We start from the raw sequence: 20,156 nt of genomic DNA, 5'->3' as shown, positions 1-20,156 counted from the left end.
TCTGTTTAAAATATCATATACTGTATAACTGAAAGTTAGCTTCTTTGGGAATCTAGTTGGTCATTCAGTATAACTGGATTAGTAATTCTTATTTATTTCAACATGTTATTATTAGCTTTGTTGAAATCATTTAGGCCCCTTAGTGCTTTTTTTCTCCTCCATTTCAGTCAACCATCAAGCCCCTTTCCCATAAGCTACCAGAGGCCTTTGAGCCCTTTTTGTCCTCCGAGACAGGTGGCCCCACTTGCAACTGAGTGAGATCCATCCAGACAGCCATGGAGGAGTTTGTACCCCTGTTATTTCTCACTTCTGGCTGTGGTCAGACGATGTCCTCATCCCTACAGCCTGAAGGTTTGGTTATTCCTCTCCATTGACCACGATAATTTGTTTCAGGATGAGCCCTAATTGTTTCTAGGCTAAGGAACTACTTACTTGTTGTTGCACTCCTTGTAGCTTTTCATCACTGATAACAATGACTGGGGGGGACATCTGTTACATTCCTAGTTTTCACTGTGGCTGATGTGAACACCTGCTTTACCCTGTAGACTTCCAAACCCTCCCTGGGCATATACATATATTCGTGCATAACTTTGCAAGGGCTTGCATGACTTGCTTGGGAGTGCCAATGTCATGTTCTCCTGGCAAAGGCTGTTGTCATGCAAGGCTCCTTCATATGGGAGTTTTGTGGCTGTCAGCAAATCACTACTGCTCTCCACTTTGGTGGGTGACTCATAAGCCATTGATTTTCCATTCTTCTCCACTCAGCTGTTCTAGTGATACAGATGCTACTCAGAAGTGTCATTTTTAGGTATTTATATTCTTCTGTGCCACAATGCCAGGCATAATGTGTAGTAACTGATTTGTACTGGTATGCCAGAAGTTTTATGATAGTTCCGGACTGTATAGTTGTTTAATACTTCCACCTGTGTAGAGCTCGAGCTAATCTCAGCTTATTTTATTACAACTTGGTGACAGCAGTTTTATTTGGGGGGGGGGTACCCCAACTTACTGCCAAACTGAAGATATTCTTAGTAAGATTTCCCGTTTGTTCATCATACACTGAAGTGAGAGCTGAAAGAAAGGGCCATGGGTTTTTTAGGGTTTTACATTTTGCAGCCCTAACTTCACTGAGCATGGTCAGTAACAAGCTCAGGGTTCTATTTGCACTGGGCATCATTGAGAGTATTACCCTCTTTTATAAGTAACTAAGCTTCAAGACATTTTTTTATTTTGCCCTTCTGAAACCAGCACTTCTGTGGGGTCTTCAGTCTCCACCAGGGACTTTGCCATAGGGACATGTTCACCAGAGATGCGGTGTCACACCCTCTCCCCTGCCGCAATAGAAGGCAAGAGGAAACAGCAAAGCTATTTCACACCTCTCTTCCCCCACATCATCTCCAGCATGCATCCAAGCCATTAATCAGTCTTGGGTCACCTGTATCATATTGGGGGCTTTATTATTCTATGTCAAGAGAACTGGCTTCCTCTAGTAATAATTTAATGCCAAGTAGACCTTCGTGTGTTCCCTGTGTTTTTCCTCAGAGTACTCTGGCCTCCTCCCACATTCCCAAGACATGTAGTAAGCTTGGCTCAAGGACTCAAATGGCCCAGAGGTGTGTGTGTGTGTGTGCGCGTGTGTGTGCATGTGTGATACAAGAAAGACTTTGTGATCTGATTTGTTTCCCTCTTTGCCTTGTAAGCTTTGTGTGTAGTGGTGTTTGTCTGCAGGGTCACTCTGAGTCTGCTGCAACATGTCAGACAGGACGTGAGCCGTAGGATGTTTGATATACTCTGATTGCTCAGGATTAATTAACATTTTTGCCTCTTGTATGATAGTATTCATAAGGGTCATTGTTGCACTACTATGAATTAGCCATAGGCAATTGTCTGCTGTTTTAGCCTTTCTGCAGAGCTTTCAAACTTCCCCATAGCATTGCTGACATCCTGTGCCCTGTCATCAGATTAAAAAGTAAGAGGGCCTCTTCCTATCTTCATTTTTTTCTAGATAGGTGGACTGCTTTGAAGTCTGCCCAGGATGGAGGTGGGAGTGATCTTTGTGGTCCTGATCTTAACTAGCCATGGAGGTTCCACTGAAGTTGACCTCCTTAACTGTGATTAAGTAAAAGGGTAGAGCCCTGAAACACAAGGGCCAAGAAAAAGGCTGTATGTGAGGTTCAGGTACTAACTTCTGTCTTTCCAACCCCATTTCAGTGATCTTTAAGTTTTTCTTGGAAGATGCTTTCCAAGTGGACAGCAGCTCTCCTCCCAATTTGTTGCAGGCCTTAGTGGATAGGTAACAGTGCCTGGTCTTTTGAGAAGATCGGTTCCATTTAGAGTAACCCACATTTCACCCACAAGTGGCTTTTGAACTGCCTTTAAGCCACTCATCCTTCCCCCACATACACTTGAGCAGAAGCAGTGGGAGAGAGGCTTTAAGAACCTAATCGTACACCACCAGCTCAAGTTTTACCTGTAGTAAGTAGTGCAAATATTTCAGAAGACTGACTAGTTTATCTTTTTTGCTTATGAGAGGGAAGAGCTGACTGACTTTAAGCAAACCCTTTTCAAGTAGTAGAGTATGGCTGTGTTAACTGTTTCCTTCATCTCACGCCATCAACTGGAAACTGCTGCTGTCAAATGTCATTCCAGTAGGGATGTGGCTGCTGTACCTTGTTTGCTTCAAAAATGTCTCTATTACAAATGTCTTTGTCACAAATACATGTCACACATTTACCAGTCTCCACCATCCTGAGTGCAGTATCAGAAATCAGAATTCCTTTAGTATGTTCTTTCTTCAGAAATTGTTTTTCTCCTTTTGGCTTGCCTCTGGTTTTGCCCTGGTGGATTTTCTGCTTGGACAAGTGTGCATTTATCACTTGTAAACAGTGTAGGTGCTAGATATTTTTTATTGTTGCTATTATTTTGTATGATTTGCAGAAAGTGTACTCACTCACTCACTGGTTGGTGGTGAATTGTCAGGATCAAAAGCTGGTTTCACAATCATAATGGGGCACTTGACATTATAACATGCACTAGCATTGGAGAATGCAGAAACATGTTAAATGCATCTTATGCTTAAGGAGATGGGAAATAGATTATAAAAATGATGGAGTTACTGCAGTCACCCACTGATCATTGTTTTATTTCCTTATGCTGTCAGTTTGTTACAAATCAGAAAATGGAGAACAGAGCTTCCCATTTTATCTTTTTCCCCCTGCTTTCTGTTGCCTGCAGTTGGCAATATCCTTCAAAGTTCCAATGGATGATTCTCAGAGCTAACCGAAAAATAGTGCAATTCTGAGAATGAGTAAAGGAAAGTTCACTTTTATTCTATATTGCAGCTTTATATTGCCTCTTCCCCTGAACAAATCAAAACACACACGTGCATGTGCGAGCGAACACAGACACACACACACACACACACACACACACACACACACACACACACACACACCCTTACGCCCGCACACACACACCCTTACGCCCGCACACACACACAATATTGAAGTGACAGAGTAGAGCAGAGCTCATGCCCTGAACATAGAAATTTCCAGAGTCTTAGACCTGGTTGAGTATCTGTCTGAGTTCTGTAGTATCTAGTCCATATTGTAAACTATCTAAATCACTTGTGAAATAAAATGCGAAATAAAAAGAGTAATTTGTTGAGAAATAGATGGGTAGAGTACCATGAAAGCTTTGCAACTTTGTTTTGCCTAATAGTTAATGTAATAGTGTCATAAACCTAAAATGTTTCATAATCTGTGGAAAGGATTGTTGCATTGGGGATATAAATATTTTTTTTACTTGTTTCATTTTTGTATTGAGCAGTAGCAGAATTAAGTAAGCACAGAGCACATTAAAGTAGTTTTAATAAATGTGTTTTTATTTTGTTGAAAGGTGTTGTGTTTTCTGGGAATACCCTCTCTTCTCTTTGTATTCAATGTATGAAATATTTATTGTAGATAAACACGTGTGTGTGTGTGTGTGTGTGTGTGTGTGTGTGTGTGTGTGTGTGTGTGTGTGTGTGTGTGTGTGTTTCTATGTCTCTCTTTCTCTGATTTTCTGTTTTCCTTTTCTTCACTTTCTGTTACGCTTGCAGGATCAAGTTGATGCTGCTGTGAAAACACTTCTAGCTTTAAAAGCTGAATATATAGAAAAGACTGGTCAAGAGTACAAACCTGGAAATCCACTGGTATTGTCACACCCCACTGAACCCATGTCTGATGTAGATATTTATAATAAGGTCACAGAACAAGGAGACAGAGTCCGAAAACTCAAAGCGGAAAAAGCTGCTAAGGTATACCTAGTGTGAGATGAGACCTTGAAAATGTTTTATTGTGTAATTTGTAAAACTCTCTAAAATTTGGAAGTATCAGAGTAAGTTTTTTCCTTGAGCTATTTCTGCTGCTAGACATTACTTCCAACTGTATACTCGTTTCAAGAATTGTTTTGCTTTCCATTCTGGTCCAAGTATTTTCTTAAAAGCTAGTTTGATTATTAGTGTATTTTGCCTTTTTACCTTTTTAATTTTTTGTTTGTTGTACCTCTTCTGTGAAGTTGTGCAATTTCTTCCTGTTGCTAGCATGGCAGTTTGGTATGGCCATTATGAGGCTGCGGGGGATACGCATTTGATCTCTTAATTGTATCAAATTTCCTCTTCCTAGCACCCTACATAGTTTTGTATGATTTTGTTTTTGTGTATAGCTCTTGATTCTTGGAGTTCTGAGGCTTTGTGCTGGCTGTTATTTCTTCTTTAGTGAGGAGACAAACTGCTGTAAGGTGGACTTGGCCCGAGCTGTGTAGAGTGTGTAGTCACAATAGTCCTCATCTTCTTCTGTTAGAAAAAGTGAACCTGTTTAAAATTTGTAAATAACTAATGTCCTATTCATCTGTTGCAGTATTCCTGACATAAGGGAGTTGCTTGCCAAGGCAGGGACACTATGTTGACCAGTATACCAAAGTCTTTTACTACCTCAGGTGTGTGGATACGTCCGACATAGGCCACCAACAAGCGCTCTGCCATAAAAACGACACATGCGTGAACCACCCTCAGAACTTCTTTGTCGCCAGTCCCGGATGTCGCTCTGCTGTTGGAATTGCAGATTTCTAAGATAAGTACCCTATTGGCATACCTCTCAACTGTCCAGATTTTCATAGATGTCCAGATTTTTGTTTCAAATTTTTAGTCTGTTCTTCATAAAATTTATGCTTTTCTGGAAAATCACTGAGGGTTTAGATCAGTAAATGATGACATAAATTTGAATTTCATAGTTTATATCCTTCAGAAAATGCATGGTAACACAAATCATGTTAATTCCTGTTATTCTATCATCTTTCTAAGCTTATAAGAGCAAGATTTAAAACCTGTCCCTATTTTTGGACATTTGCCCATGCCCCCCATTATATTTGGCTTTGTCCAGATTTTTTGCTTTAAGAAGTTGAGAGGCATGCAGGCCATTGGGGAAACTTTTTTTTTTTTGCTACCTTATTCCTTACTGAAGTTGATGTCATCCAAGAGGGTGAAGTGCGACTGTGGAAGACAGGTTCCAGATAAGGATAGTCGTACCCAGTGCCTTTTTTGCATTGGCCCTCAGCACGACACAAAAAAGTGCTCCATCTGCCACTGTTTTGTACCTAAGACCCTCCGTAGTCAGTTGTTCTCCCACATGATCTACCTTGAAGGCCAGCTCCTTAAGCTGCTGTTGAAAAGCGTGATGCATTCCTCCACGGATCCGACATCCGAGCCTGCCAAACAGAAGTCCGAAACTGAAGCTGTAACTCTCGAGTTGGATGTCTCTTGCGAAGCACTTGAGAGCTCGGAGAAAAGTGCTGACCATGATCCAGACCCACAGGCCAAGCCCATTTCGCAGGCTGCCTTGGCTCTGGACATTTGCATGTCCAGAGAGGCTTCTCAGATGGCAGTGTCAGATGTCCAGGGGGAACCCAGGCTGATTGTGTCTGAGGGCTGTAGGGGCATTACCCATATTATTGTTAGAGAGGAAGTTGTCTCTGATATTGTTGAATATAGGCTTATGTTTGGCTTTCCTCTTTTGCACTGCATGGATGCCCATGCAAAGAAGAAACAAAAAAAAAACATGTTTCCTCCCCTCCAGACACACAGAAGGAATGGCTAAACTTCTCACAATGCCTTTATGGTGCTTAGGCCTCCATCTGATCACCCTGCATCCTCATTGGCCTGGCCTGTCTCCCTCCTGAAAATACCTCAGCCTTAACCCACTTCAGGGGAAGATTCCTCTTCTGAAGAAGATGATGACCCTTTGGATTACTCTTTACAAAACCCCTCTCCTCTGGACTGTGCCTCCCCAGAAGAGGATTCTAATGGAACAGAATCCCTGGAGGAGATTTCTTTTGGGGAGACTATTTCTAGGATGTGTGACCACTTCAAATGGGACAGTGCAGTTATGTCTAAGATCCAGAAACGTTACTATGACCTTTTCCAAATAGAGTCCCCTAGTCTTTCAGCCGTGCCTCCTGCTATACCAGACTTTTTGGATGCTTTTGCATCCACCTCCACTCATCCAGACTCTCAACCGCCCCTAAAAAGCTGGTCAGGTACCCAAGGACTGCCAGTTTCTTTTCAAGGTCCCAGTTGCAGATCTTTCTGTTATATCTGTTTCGTCTGACAAGGCCTCCAGGTCACTGCCTCCTTTTTCCCTCCTGCCTTCAGATAAGGATAGCAGACAGCTGTCGAAGCTTGGAAAATCTGTACCTCAGCCACCCTGGCTTTTAGAGCATTAAACTGTCAGACACACATGTCCAAGTGTAATTTGGAACTCTTTTTCTCAAATTTCCAAGCTCAGTTCAGATATGCCAGGTTCTGAAAACAATCCCTGGCATCCTCCCTGCTTGCTGCTACTTCTTAAGTAGCTAGACAGTCTTATCAAGTGCTGCTGTGATATAGTAGAAGCCACCTCTAGAGCTGCTGCTTCTTCCTCTTCCCTCAAAAGATTTGCCTGGCTGAGGCCTCAGCCCTTACCTGAGGACATCATGGGTAAATTAATGGATGCCCCTTTGGACAATACTGCCCTTTTTGGCAAACACTCTGCAGACTTTTTCAAATCCATACAAGAGAAAAGCAAAGAACTTAAGGACCTTAAACATATTTTGGTATCCTTCTGCCTAAATTTCACAGGAACTATCCTGTGAATCAAGTATTTGTTTGCAGACAATCCAGAGCACCACAGACTAGAATCCAGAAAAGGCCTAAGAAGACTCAACAGTTTTCGCCTTCTGCTGCTTCCTCACAAATGGCTAAACAGTCCTTTCCTGATTGGAGGAGATCCTCTGTGTAACTCCTCCAGCAACCTGCCCTGTCTCCCCCTTTCCCACCGCCTTTCCTTTTCTTCCTGGGAACTTATCACAAAAGATTCTTGGGTGTTAAACATTATTAAGAGGGGGTACTTCATGGTCTGGCAGGAGGTGCCTCCCTTCAGGGGTGTTCCCGTACCAGCAAAAGATCAGGCCCCCCTTTTCCCACCAGTCTTGAAAGGCCTTCTAGAACAGGGCACTATCAAACCTGTTCCCCCAGGGCAAGAAGGAAGAGGGTTTTACTTTCGCCTTGTCCTAGTTCCCAGGAATGAAGGCCCATGGAGACCTATTCTAGACCTCTCTTACCTCAACTTTCTAATAGTCCCCTCTTTCAAAATGCTTACTTTGCAAGCACTATTCCCTCTCACTCTCCGTCAGGCATTCCTAGCTTCTATAGATATCAAGGATGCCTACCTTCATATTCCCATCCATCACAGACACATGAAATTCCTGCAATTCTCTGTGGGATCCTTGCACTATCAGTTCTCAACTTTGCCTTTTGGACTCTCCACTGCCCCGAGAGTCTTCACAAAATGTCTAACTCTAGTGGTAGCCTTTTGTTGACTCCATGGGATCTTATTCTACCCCTACCTAGATGACCTCTTGATCAAGCCAGTTCTCAAACAAAATTGAACACAAGTCTCTAAAGGGCATTTGCCATTCTAGAAGACCTGGGATTTACCATAAACTTCAAAAAGTCATCCCTGGTCCCGTTTCAGGATCAAACCTTTCTGGGCTGCATATTTCAAACCCATAGCATGATGATATCACTCCCACCCTCCAAGGCTCAGGAGATTTCACAGCTCTTTGTGGGGACACTCCCCATGGAACAGATTATCTGCCAGGCAATTCCTCAGAATCTTGGAGCTCATGGTTTCCACCATCCCCATGCTCCCTCTAGCAAGACTACACATGAGGAAACTCCAATGGTTTCTCAAGTCATTATGGTCTCAACATGCCCACCCTCTAGAATCCAAAATCCCTCTTCTACCCTGTCTAAAGAAGGAGCTCAAGTGGTGGATAGCACAACTAACTCTAAATCCAGGCCTCCCCATTCACCCACTGCCACTAACTCGAGTCTTTTTCACAGATGCGTCTGTCATGGGTTGAAGAGCAGCCCTGGATCACCACACAGCTCAAGGAAAGTGGTAACCCTCACAAATGAGGGACCACATAAACATCAAAGAAATGAAGGCATTAATCCTTGCCTTTCAGGCATTCCAGTCCCTCGTCAGACCGGGGAGATTACAAGTATACACCGACAACATGACAGTCCTGTGATACATAAGCAGGGGGGGGGGGCAGATCCTACCTCCTTTGCAGACTAGCCATGCAGTTCTGGGATCTAGCATGCCTCTTGGAAATATCCCTCCATGTGGTCTACAGTCCTTTCAGTCAGATTCCAGTAGCAGACACCCTAAGATCCAGAACACAAGCTTACAAATGGATGTTTCACAGGGATGTGTTCCTGGGCATTGTCCACAAGTGGGGTATTCCAGAGATGGACCTGTTTGCTTCCCCTTGAACAAGCAACTCCCACAGTTTTGTGCCAGAGAAACCCCATCCTCAAGCATGGAGAGTGGAAGCCCTATCACTCTCATGGAAGGGAGAATTTCTGTATGCATTCCCTCTCCTTCCACTAATTCTAAAAGGCCTGTTGAAATACCACAGGAAAAGCCAAAAATCTTGCTGGTGACTTCCTATTGGCCAAGACAGCATTGGTCCCCCTTGTCTTTCACCTAGCCAAGGGTAGTCACCACAAGATACACCTCCATAAAAGCCCATTTGTCAGCTATCTCTGCCTGTCTGCCACTTTCTCCACCCTTAGCTTCTAGATTTGAAGCTAAACAATTCCTCAAAGGTGTCCTCCATATCAGACCCCCAGAAGACCTGTAGCTCCACCCTGGGGACCTCAACTTTGTGTTGGAGAAACTGACTCAGGCACCATTTGAGCCAGCTTCTTCTAGCTCGCTTAAATACTGTACTTGGAAAACTGTCCTCCTGGTAGCCATTACCTCCACCAGGTGGGTGTCAGAGTTGCAAACCCTTATGGTATAGCCTCCTTTCCTGTCTTTTCACAAGGACAGGGTTTCCCTCAGGACCAGCCCATCCTTCATGCCCAAAAATTGTCAATGAATTGTCCTTAAACCAAGCATTTCACCTCCCCACCATCTTCCCCTTTCCCCAGAACAGCAGTGAGAGGATCCTCCACACCCTTGATGTACACAGACCGCTCAAGTTCTACCTACACAAGACTAAACCCTTTCGGAAATTAGACCAATTGTTTGCGTCCTTTCACCTCAGGTCTCTGGGATTGCCTGTGTCTAAACAGACCATCTCCAATTGGATATCCAAATCCATTGCCTTTTATTTTGTTCACCACGGTAGAGTCCTTCCAGCCTCAGTCAAAGCTCACTCTACCAGGGCAGTGTCTTCCTCGGGGGCTTTCTACAAGGGTTTAGACACAAACTGCATACTAGAAGTTGCTTCTTGGACTTCTGTCCACGCCTTCACTGAACACTGTAAGCTGGATTCCATCTCCATATCCAGGGCAGGGTTTGCCAGGGCCATTCTGCATGGCTTCATAAAAAATTCCTTTGCCATTCCCCCCCTCCCCTTTTTTTGAGCTTTCGTACTTTCCCTTATGTCAGGAGTACTGCACCAGATGAATAGAAGGACATAGGATTAGTTATGCAAGAACTTACTATAACGATAGATGTCCTTATCTTTTCTGTTGCAGTATTCCAACCCTCCCTCTCTCCCCCTGCTTCCTGGCTTTCTTGGATATATTGATCCTCATTCCCTTAAACTGTCTGTCCGCCTGGGGCTTCAGTTCTGAGGGTGGTGCGCGCTTACGCCTCTTTTATGGTAGACGTTTGTTGGTGGCCTACTTTAGAAGTACCGCACACCCAAGGTAGTAAAAGAATTTGGTGTACTGACCGACATCAGGTCAGCGCCTTGGCAGGCAACTCCCTTATGTCAGGAATACTGCAACAGAGAAGACAAGGACATTTATCATTATGGGAAGTTCTTACACAACTAATCTTTTTAAACCAAAAAAAATGAAATAATAAACTGTACACACAATTTCATAAAACCAAGTTTATTCTTCTGACACCTCCACACACAATATTCCTGGGAGGACAAAAGGAAATGCATCACTACACAATAAGTAAAAAAATAATGAGCATGTTCATACCAGTCAGGAAATTAATTAACCCCACCCATTGACAAATCTCAAGCACTTTCCAGTTGCATTCTTAAGACCAAAGAGTGAAACAGTATTGAATTTTAAAATAATTTCTTTGTATTACAGAAACCTTTTAACAGCACCCCATCCCTAAAAATACAACTAATCTGTTTTTACACAGTGACTTTAAAACCAGCGTCATCACTCTCATGATTTTCCACAAAATTCTTAACTAAAGAACCATCAGCATTTTTATTGCCAAGGTTCTTTATATGTTCCTGTTTTCTCTTAGTTACGTTACTTTCTCCAGTATAAAACAGTCCACGAGAAACTGCGTATTCCACTGAACATGCCTGACAGCTATACAAACCTTTAACTTCAATTTTTTTTTAGCATTTATTTATTTATTTTACATTTGTTGACCGGGCTAGTCTAACTGGATATATGTCCATTTTCAGTAGAGGCCCGGGGAGATGAGCTGCAAGACATGAATAAAATACAAATAAATTACAAACTACAAAAAGCAAAAAAAAAAAAAAAAAATTGTAAGAAAAAAAATAGCAAAAATTGTAAAAAAATATAATAAAAATAACCAAGCAATGGTAATATGTGCAGTCAGGCATAGAGGTTAGCACTGGGTTTGTAAAGAGGACATGAGTCATAAACAGTGCAAAAAGAAGGTACAGTGACTAATTACAGGTAAAGACAGTAGTGGAGAAAGGAAGTTAGTTGTGAAGTGATTTTACAAGCATTCATTAGAAAAAAGGTATATAAGGAGAAGTGAAATGATGCCTAATAGGGAGTTATGAGAGAAGTATAGTAAGAAGGAAGATGCAACAGTGGATAGTAAGCACAAGCTAGACAAGGTCAAGTATACAATTTTATGAAAAATATAGTAGACTGATGAGTGAGGGACATTACTTATACAGTTCTGTTTTTCTGTCTGTACAAGTTATATTGCATGTAAGGTGTTGTCAGGGAGAGATAGGTGTGCCTATGCAGAAGAAGGATTTTGTCAAAGACCCTCTCTGTGGGGAAATGTGGTCCATAGAGTGGAATAGCCCTCGGATGTTAACAGATGCAGGGGTGAAGGGAATAAAGGTACGTCATAGTTTCTCCCCTCAACAGCAAAAGCAGTGTTTATATTTTGTCATTTATCTTTAGTAATTGAAATGTGTTATCCTGTTCCCTTTGTGTTAAATGCCATGCAAAAATTTACTTTAGATAAACGCTTTAGCTTAAGTCTTGTCTGTCTGTCTCTCTCTCTCTCTCCCCCTGATTTTTTGTATCTCTTCTTGACTTTCTCTTGTGCTTGCAGGATCAAGTTGATGCTGCTGTGAAAACACTTTTAGCTTTAAAAGCTGAATATAAAGAAAAGACTGGTCAAGAGTACAAACCCGGAAATCCACCAGTATTGTCACACCCCACTGAACCTACATCTGATGTAGATCTTTATAATAAGGTCACAGAACAAGGAGACAGAGTCCGAAAACTCAAAGCTGAAAAAGCTCCCAAGGTATAACTAATCAGAGATGAGACCCTGAACATGTTTTTTTGTAAAAATCTTTAAAATTTGTGAGTGTCAGTTTCTGATTTTCCTTGTAGTAGTCTTGTTCATGTATTAGTTTGTTATGTTCTTGTTTCCAGAGATTTTTGCCTTCCATTCATTTTATTCCCACTAGCTGCTTAAAGGCTAGTTCGTGCAGTAATATCTTTTTCTTGTTTTGTGTTTGTTGACACTCTGTTCTGTGAATTCCTTTGACCCTGTGGCCAGCATAGTAGTTTCTTATGACCATGATGAAGCTGTCGGACACTCTTTTGATTTTCTCCAATCTCTCTCAAAGAATTTCCTTATCCTAGCACCCCACAGGGTTATGTATGCCTCTGTTACCCTATGTAGACCTTGATGCATGAAGCTTTGGGGCTTTGCTTTTACTGGCTTTTATTTCTTTCCTAGAAATGGACAGCTGTGTGGAATTTTTCGACAGAGCTCTGGAGGAAGTGGTTTAGTAGTCATTCCCTTCACATTAGAAAGGATTCATCTAGTTGGTTTGTTTTTTACTGCCTTTATTAATGTGCATTACAAGGATGTTTCAACATGTTTTGGGATGTTAAGTCTTTTTATGCCATTCCTGCAAGTCATATCTAAACACCTAAATGCTTTCAGCTCTTTTGCTGCTAACCTTTCTTTCCTTGTAGTCCTTGAACTCCCTTCATGTTATATGTGTTTGATTTCTTCATATGTCGAAGATGTATTAAAGATGGTCTTGGTATGTGTGTGTTTTAAAGCAAAGACTTCTGTATCAACAAGGCTTTCAGACTGAACTCGATCAAATCTTGGCCCAGGCTAACTGCTGTCACACACAAGTTAAAGTTGCATGCCTTCTTAGACTAGTAATATTCAGTGTTTTGTTTTTCATTCCTCTTCACACAGAGAAAGTGCAGGAAATCATGGAATATTTGGTAGCATGAATCTTTCTGTATTGTTGCGCCTCTTGAGCATCATCTTTTCATTCACCCAAATACATATGAGGGTTGTTCATTGGACAATGAAATGTTAGTGCCTGGAGAATCATCGAGCCCACAGATAATTTGCTAGTGCCATAATCCTGTCACCAGTCTTGAGTGGTGGCTGCTACCCCCCCCCCCCCCAGTGCCATTGTGGAGTTGGCCTTCCTTCAGCTTCAGTTATATTGTCTGATAAGTGCTTCACGTGTGAGTTGGGAGCTCCCTGATTGGAAGCCTCAATAATGGGAGGCTACATGTAAACTAACCTGAAACCTCAATAATGCGAGGCTACATGTAAATTTACCTGAAACCTCAATAAAGAGAGGCTACATGTAAACTTACCTGAAACCTCAGTAATGGGAGGCTACATGTAAACTTACCTGATCTAAGGGCAGCATGTTCTTTTCAAGTTATGGAAAGAGAGTTGAAATCAAAAACTGTCCTGCTGCTTTCAGACATCCAGGCCATTATGTGATGCATTATCCTGCAGAGGTTTGTTTGTTTGTGTCTTTCGGCTTTTTAGGGGGTCGCCACAGCGGAACTCCGGTCCACTAATGATTGGCAGTAGATTTTTTACGTACTGGCTTGCCGGGCCTAACGCACAACCTTCAACGAAGGAATGTCCATTCACGCATGTCGCTACACAGAAGAAGCTCTAACTGAGAATCAAACGGGCAACATCTAACTGTGAGGCGACAAATTATCCTGCAGAGGTATTTGTATTAAATGCCCCATATGTAGAGAGGCATTGTAGGTTTAGCATTGTGCCACAGACCAGGGCATGGCTGTCCTAGCTGTCCACATCCTGGAGAAGCTAATGTGATGGTGCATTACCTCACTGACTCGCTGCTAGTGCCAAGGATATAGCATTCCTGTTGGACTATAATCTTGCAGGAATGCAGCTGTCCATGGATTGACCTTTTCCTCACTGTAGATCGTGTGTCCATCCTGTATTTGTGTGTAATGTAACAGGAAAAAGTAGAGTTGATGTTGGAAACTTTTTTTTCTCTCCTCTTTGAGAAAGATTCTTCCTTCCTTCCATGTGGCTCCATACTTGCTAGGGAATGTCAGAGAAGAAATGCTACAGTACATCATCTTTACCAGTTGATGGCCAATAATAGTATAGTTTGTTGCTCTTGGGTCCCTAGGAGTGCAACAGCATCTGTCTCATAGTTTAAAGAAGCTCACCCTTCATTAGGATGACACTTGGCTTTGCCCATGTACACACTTAGTCTTGTGGATCAGTTGATACTACCAGAACTTTCTTTGGATGTTTTGGTCGTGTGGGTAGAGCATTATCTTATCTCACCTCCTCTGTTTAGTTTGCAGATGGTACTTGTCTACCTCAGGCACCTGTTTTGGGGACTATATCAGATCATCAAACTCTCATAACATCGCATACCTAATCATCGACCTCTTTTGAATGTCCTATTCAGCAAAGTACCAAAACAGTGAATTGTATTACATTGAATTGCCATAGTTGGCCAAAACTGCATACGTAACTTTATGCTGCGCAGGAAAACAGAAAACAAGCTAATTTCTAAAAACAAAACTTAGTTTTTTTTTTGCCATTTTACTCCCACATCCCCTGTTAGTTAAATGTACCATTTCCAAGGTAGCACCACAGTGAAGACATGGGATATATTGGCCAACTATGGCAATTAGATGCAATACAATTCGCTGTTTTGGAAGTTCGCTGAATAGGACGTTCGATGTTAAGGGGTCGACAATTAGGTATTCGATGTTATGTGAGTTTGATGATGTGCTGTAGACCCCCCTGTTTTTATGGTTATGGAGTACGTCTTGCATTTCAGTGCATCGTGTAGTTGTGCAAGGCAGGACTTTGACCCAAGAACATATTTGCCAAAAGGTTTTTCTGCATTTTGTTGACAAGGTTGACTGTACTGGGCAGGCCTATTTTTGGGAGGACTTGGAATAAATAAAACCTTTCAAGACTCTTGACTGTTGGAGGATACAAACCAATCAATCAGATACACTGTAAGATTTCATAATATAGCTAAAAAAAGTAGTGACAAGTGGTACACCATACTTTTATACATTGTGTTCACAGGATCATAGGAGGTTACTAGGCTGTTGGCCCTGAGGCTCTTATAAGTCTAGCCAAGAGTTTAGCCCATGTTTAGACAAGTCAGCACCCAGAGCCCCTGTCCAGCAGGGACACAGGTGGAATACCAAGAGTGTATTTTCTGTTTCCCATCCAGTTATCCTGGTTGCGCTTAAAAAGGGATAATGACATGGGAAGGAGTCTGTTCTACAGATGGGGGAGTCTCTGGCACACAAATCTGTCCCGCCAACAAGTCCTGTTGATATCACAGACCAGGTTGAGGTTGCACGTATGGGTTGCTCGAGTGGAGCCTGACTTGTGGATATGCAGCAAGTCCCATCAAGGTGGGGTCTGAGATGGCTTTATATGCCAAACAGAGGTCACCTGTGAGGAATCTGTATGAAATTGAGTAGAGGGACAGAGATTTTAGTTTATCTGTGTAGGGTAGGTGTTTGAGGCCCTGGATTCTCCTGGTGAGGAACCTCTGTGATCTCTCCAGCTGCTGCATGTGCTTTGTGAGTTACATGCCAAAGGGGGCGTTGTACTCAATAACTGGCCTTATAAGGGAAGAATACAGGGATTTTATGACCTCTTTGTCCCTGGATGAGATAGCCTTACTTATGAGGTGGGCCATGTAGAGAGCTTTCCGTACAACGGAAGCAACATGGTGATCAAATGTCAGGTTGCTGTCAACCTGGGTGCCCATATCCCTTACTACTGATTGTGTACTTAGGACGTTATCAGTGTGATAATATGTGAGGACGTCACTCTCACCAAAGGGGATGATGATGCATTTTTTGGCATTCAGCTTGAGGCCATGTTTCTGGCACCAGTCATTTGTTTGGGTGAGACCTTCTTGGAGGACGTCCACATCACTTGGGGAATTGATGACTGTGCCCAGCTTGCAGTCATCAGCAAACTTGGTCAACCATAGCCCATTGGTTTTGGCCTGCACCTCAGAGAACTATATCCCAAATAACAGAGGCCCCAAGACCGATCCCTGGGGTACGCTACACGTTACAGGTCTACTGGTTGAAGTGGTTTCCCCTATTTTGATTAGGTGGGTTCTTTCAGTGAGCCAGTTTGCTACCCATTTGGTAACATATGGATTGATGCCTAGTTGAGAAAGTTTATCTACTGTGCTCGAGTGGGGAATAGTATCATAGGCTTTGGCCAGGTCAAGGTAGGAGGTGTGCACCATCTTCCCATCGTCCAATGATTTGATGACTGTCTCAAAGAAGTCGACCAGATTTAACAGACATGACCTCTCCTTGACAAGGCCAAACTGTGTGGGGTTGAGTGTTTGGAGGTTGCCAGTGTCCCTGTTTATGAGGTCCATGATAATCCATTCCATGGCCTTGCAGATCAGGCTAGTTAGGCTGATGGGTCATAATTTCGTGGATCAGTGGGCACTCCACCTTTGTGTAAAGGGATGACAGTGGCTGTCTTTCACTCAGCTGAGCAAAGCCGGTACTCACCCTTTGGTTGAATATGGTGGCTAATAGTACTGCAAGTTCATGCCTGAGTTCATGTAGGATTCAGCCTGGGATGTTATCGGGTCCCATGGAGGCTGTATTTTTTTGCCTTTGAGAGGGCAATGATGACCTGTTCCCTAGAGATAAGGGGTGGGGGGCAGGTACTGGGGATTTCCTGATTTACTGATGGGGGGGGGGGCAGAGGGGAGAAGTTTTCACTGAATCTGTCAGCTAGTAGGTTGGCTATATCTATAGCATTTGTGTATGACGTGTCCTTGACCACCAGTTCTGAACAGATCTGTGTGCTTCCTTTGAGATTGCTGACATATGTGAAGAAGGCCTTATGATTCTCTCTAGAAGATGTGGCCAGTTTGGACTCAAAGTTGGCGTTAGAGGATTTCACTAGTGCTGTTAATTTTCTTTTCAGACTAAGGAGAGATTGCTTCCAATTGGGCACCAGCTCCTTCTTGGACCTGGACAGCAGTTTTTTCCCTTTGTTATATAGTTTTATTGCAGATGTCCACCACTCAGGTTTACTCTTCCTTGTGGAAAATAATTTTGTACTGTCCAGTATTCCTAATTAAGTGCATCTATATAAATGCTCGTATAGTACTTTGGTGTAGATTTGGACATTGGTGCCAGTTTCTAGAGTAGGGGAGGGGGCTGTGAAGCTGTTTTTAACATCCCTCAGGAGGTTGTAGTCAGCTTTGGATAAGTTTTTTTGGTTAACCCTAGCTTTAGGGGGGTCAGGGGAGATGGTGACTTCGAAAGTGACCGCTTTATGGTTGGATCTTACCAGGGAGGATGATACCATAGGGGTGCTGCAGTGGTTACTCATGTTGATTAATACCAAGTCCAATATATTATCACCTCTTGTGGGGGTATCAGCTAGCTGTTCCAAGGCATTTGCATTGATAAAATCAAGGAATCTCTGGGAATTTGTGTGCTGGCATGAGTAGCTTTTCCAGTCTATGGTTGGGTAACTGTTAACTGCACCTGGATTGTCTCCTGTGCGTCATACTGTTTGACCAGCCTGGAGGTGTGTGTGCCTTTAATATATATTGAAACGCCACCTCCTTTGGCTTTGCTGCCCACATTTTGTGGTCTGAATGTATGATAGGATGAGTAACCAGGTAAGACTGGGGTGCTCTCCGCAGCTTTGAACCAGGTTTCTGTGACTGCACAAATGTCAGCATCTTCCAGGGTTAAGAATATTTGCAGTGAGTGCAGTTTCATGTTTAGACTCCTAGTGTTTAGCAGCATGACCTTTGATTTCTGTTTTGTTGAGATTTTTATGTTGGTAGTATTGACCTCATGACTTTTCCTAAAAAAGCCACTATGGCGGAGGCAAGGGCCTTTGCTAGAAGCCTGAAGCCCATGCGAGACAGATGCAGTCCATCTTTAAAAAAACTAAGCCAATTGTTAGTCGATCATTTTCTATTTGTATTGAGGCATCATTCTGGGTGACGGTAGAATGCTGCTTAAGGCTAGGGACATACCTGCCTGGGGCACATACTCATCATGCTCAATCATGTCTCTCTTCATATAGTCCAGGGAGGTACATCTCAAGTCGTTCGCGCAAACATAGACTATGACAGAGTCATAACAGTAGCCATTGTTGAGAGACTTGAGTGCGTGTGTGATATGGCAGATTCTGGCACCTGACAAACAACTAACCATGACTTTCTCCTTATCCAGACTGGTGAGAGGCACATCTGTGCATCTTACAATGGCGTCTGGTGTGCGGGCTATGCATGGTATGTGTGTGGTGGGTTGTGGAGTTCTCATGTGTTTTTGTCTCTGAGGTCTCCTTTGTTTGGGTTAGTTTTTGTTGAGAACCTCCACATATGTTGGTGTGTGTTGTGTAGTTGTGATGTTTGAGGTGTAATGATTGTGTTGACAACCTTCTCAGTGCCAGATATACTGGCTTGTGAAGGAGAGAGTATATACTGTAGCTTTTATGTAATTGCGTCTCTCTCAAATTGTGTTCCTAGGTTGTAGTAGTAGATAGTTATCTGTGTACATTAGACATTTGCTACACTGCCTTAGGATGCCCATATCAACCAGGCTGGCAGGAGAAACAGTAGGAAATTGTCCATCCATATTTGTCAGAATCTGAGGGAAAGAGGCCAGGGAGAGCTAAGGGGTAGGCCTAAAGCCGAAGTGCTTAATTTAAACCGGCTAAAAACAAGTAGTAGTAAATGGAGCAGAGAAGATGCAGTTGAACACTTTAGAGAACAAGTAGCAGAAAATACAAGATGGAGCGATAGAGTAGGAGGAGGAAACACATATACTGTAAAAGCAGCTGAAATATATATATATATATATATATATATATATATGTGTATATATATATATATATATATATATATATATATATATATATATTTTTTTTTTTTTAAGTAAAGTGGAAAGGGAGAAATGAGATAATTCAAGGTTAAGAAACAAAGGGAGTTAGCCTTCCAAAATGTTCTCTCTTTATTAGGTAGAATGAGCTAATGACACTTGACGGGGAGGAGAGTCTTAAATCAAATTTACACTAGGGGCAGCAACTGCAAAGCTACCAAGTATAAGAACAAGCCACCGATATGCAGGGAGGGTGGGAAACTATGCTACAGCTACTAGCTACACTATTTTAGACAGAAAAGACTACAGAATGTTTATCACAGCAGGAGAACAGTAGTGAGACACTAAATTCAAGTTTTAAACAGATAAAGTAGCAAGGAGACTCTAGAGAATGCTTTTAACTGCAAACAAATCAGTTATATGATACACTCCTTGTCAGGAAATCAGAGCAAACAGATGCTTAACAAATAGAGAACATTTCCAGTTAATACCTTTCACACAGTGAAGCTAGCAGGGAGAGAATGTGGTACAAAAGTACACCTAAGTTGAGGAGATAGAGGAAGTTAATAAGTGTGGATGGTCAGTGGCTAAGTCCAGGCATAACAGGCAGAAAATCTATCGGAGGAAGGAGTAAATAGTGGGTGCAGGAGAGAGAGCAAACTTCAAGGCTGAAAGATTAATATAGGTGAACACTGTAATTTAGTAGTGATGACTAAGACAAAATAAGCACATGGGAGGTTTAGAAGCTAAGGAATAGTAGGTGGCACCATACTCGCTACAGAGTGATATTGTGTTATAAACTTGTTGAAATGTTTTTTTGCCTTTGATGGATGATGACTCCTCCAGATCTAAACTTCTTTACTCCCCATCTCCCCATTCTGCTGATCTTCGCTTTAGACAGATCTGTCCAGAGGTGCATCTTATCATGGTGAAAGACCAACCATGATTTTTAAAAGAATGAGGGCCACCATCTCACACATCTTATGTGCTAAGATAACCTAAGATTAGCAATTTCCCCTTTGGGAGTGGTTCTCCCCATAAAGAAGAAGATTCACTTCCCAAAGATTTTTCAGAGTTGGAGTTGGAGGAGAAAGATCTGGCATATTTTACAGATAATGTCTTGACCCATGAATTATGATGCTGATTGTGAAGAAACCATGTTGTCTGGCTCTCCTTAAGGGAAATATTTCTGTCTTGGTGATAGAGCACTTGATATGGGGCTCTGATGAGGCTTTGGAGTCCA

General features: G+C 42.4%; 1 protein-coding gene across 13 annotated transcripts in view; it reads left to right on the top strand.

The window, feature by feature from the left end:
* EPRS1 (glutamyl-prolyl-tRNA synthetase 1) overlaps positions 1 to 20,156 on the top strand; it is a 1,752,234-nt gene that overhangs the window by 1,020,478 nt on the left and 711,600 nt on the right. For 5 of the 13 annotated variants that reach the window (XM_044061515.1, XM_044061538.1, XM_044061530.1 and 2 more), the window contains 2 exons: positions 4,100 to 4,297; positions 11,838 to 12,035. The exons of 3 other annotated variants lie outside the window; for them this stretch is intronic. In XM_044061515.1, coding sequence (XP_043917450.1) covers positions 4,100 to 4,297; positions 11,838 to 12,035 — 396 coding nt within the window. The remainder of the gene's footprint in view (positions 1 to 4,099; positions 4,298 to 11,837; positions 12,036 to 20,156) is intronic. 5 more of the 13 variants (XM_044061601.1, XM_044061548.1, XM_044061620.1 and 2 more) reach the window with 2 other exon arrangements.

Source organism: Protopterus annectens, chromosome 1.part0 (assembly GCF_019279795.1).
Source record: "Protopterus annectens isolate FY-2018-M chromosome 1.part0, PAN1.0, whole genome shotgun sequence".
Taxonomy (NCBI): domain Eukaryota; kingdom Metazoa; phylum Chordata; order Ceratodontiformes; family Protopteridae; genus Protopterus; species Protopterus annectens.
This window is presented reverse-complemented; position numbering and strand designations above follow the sequence as displayed.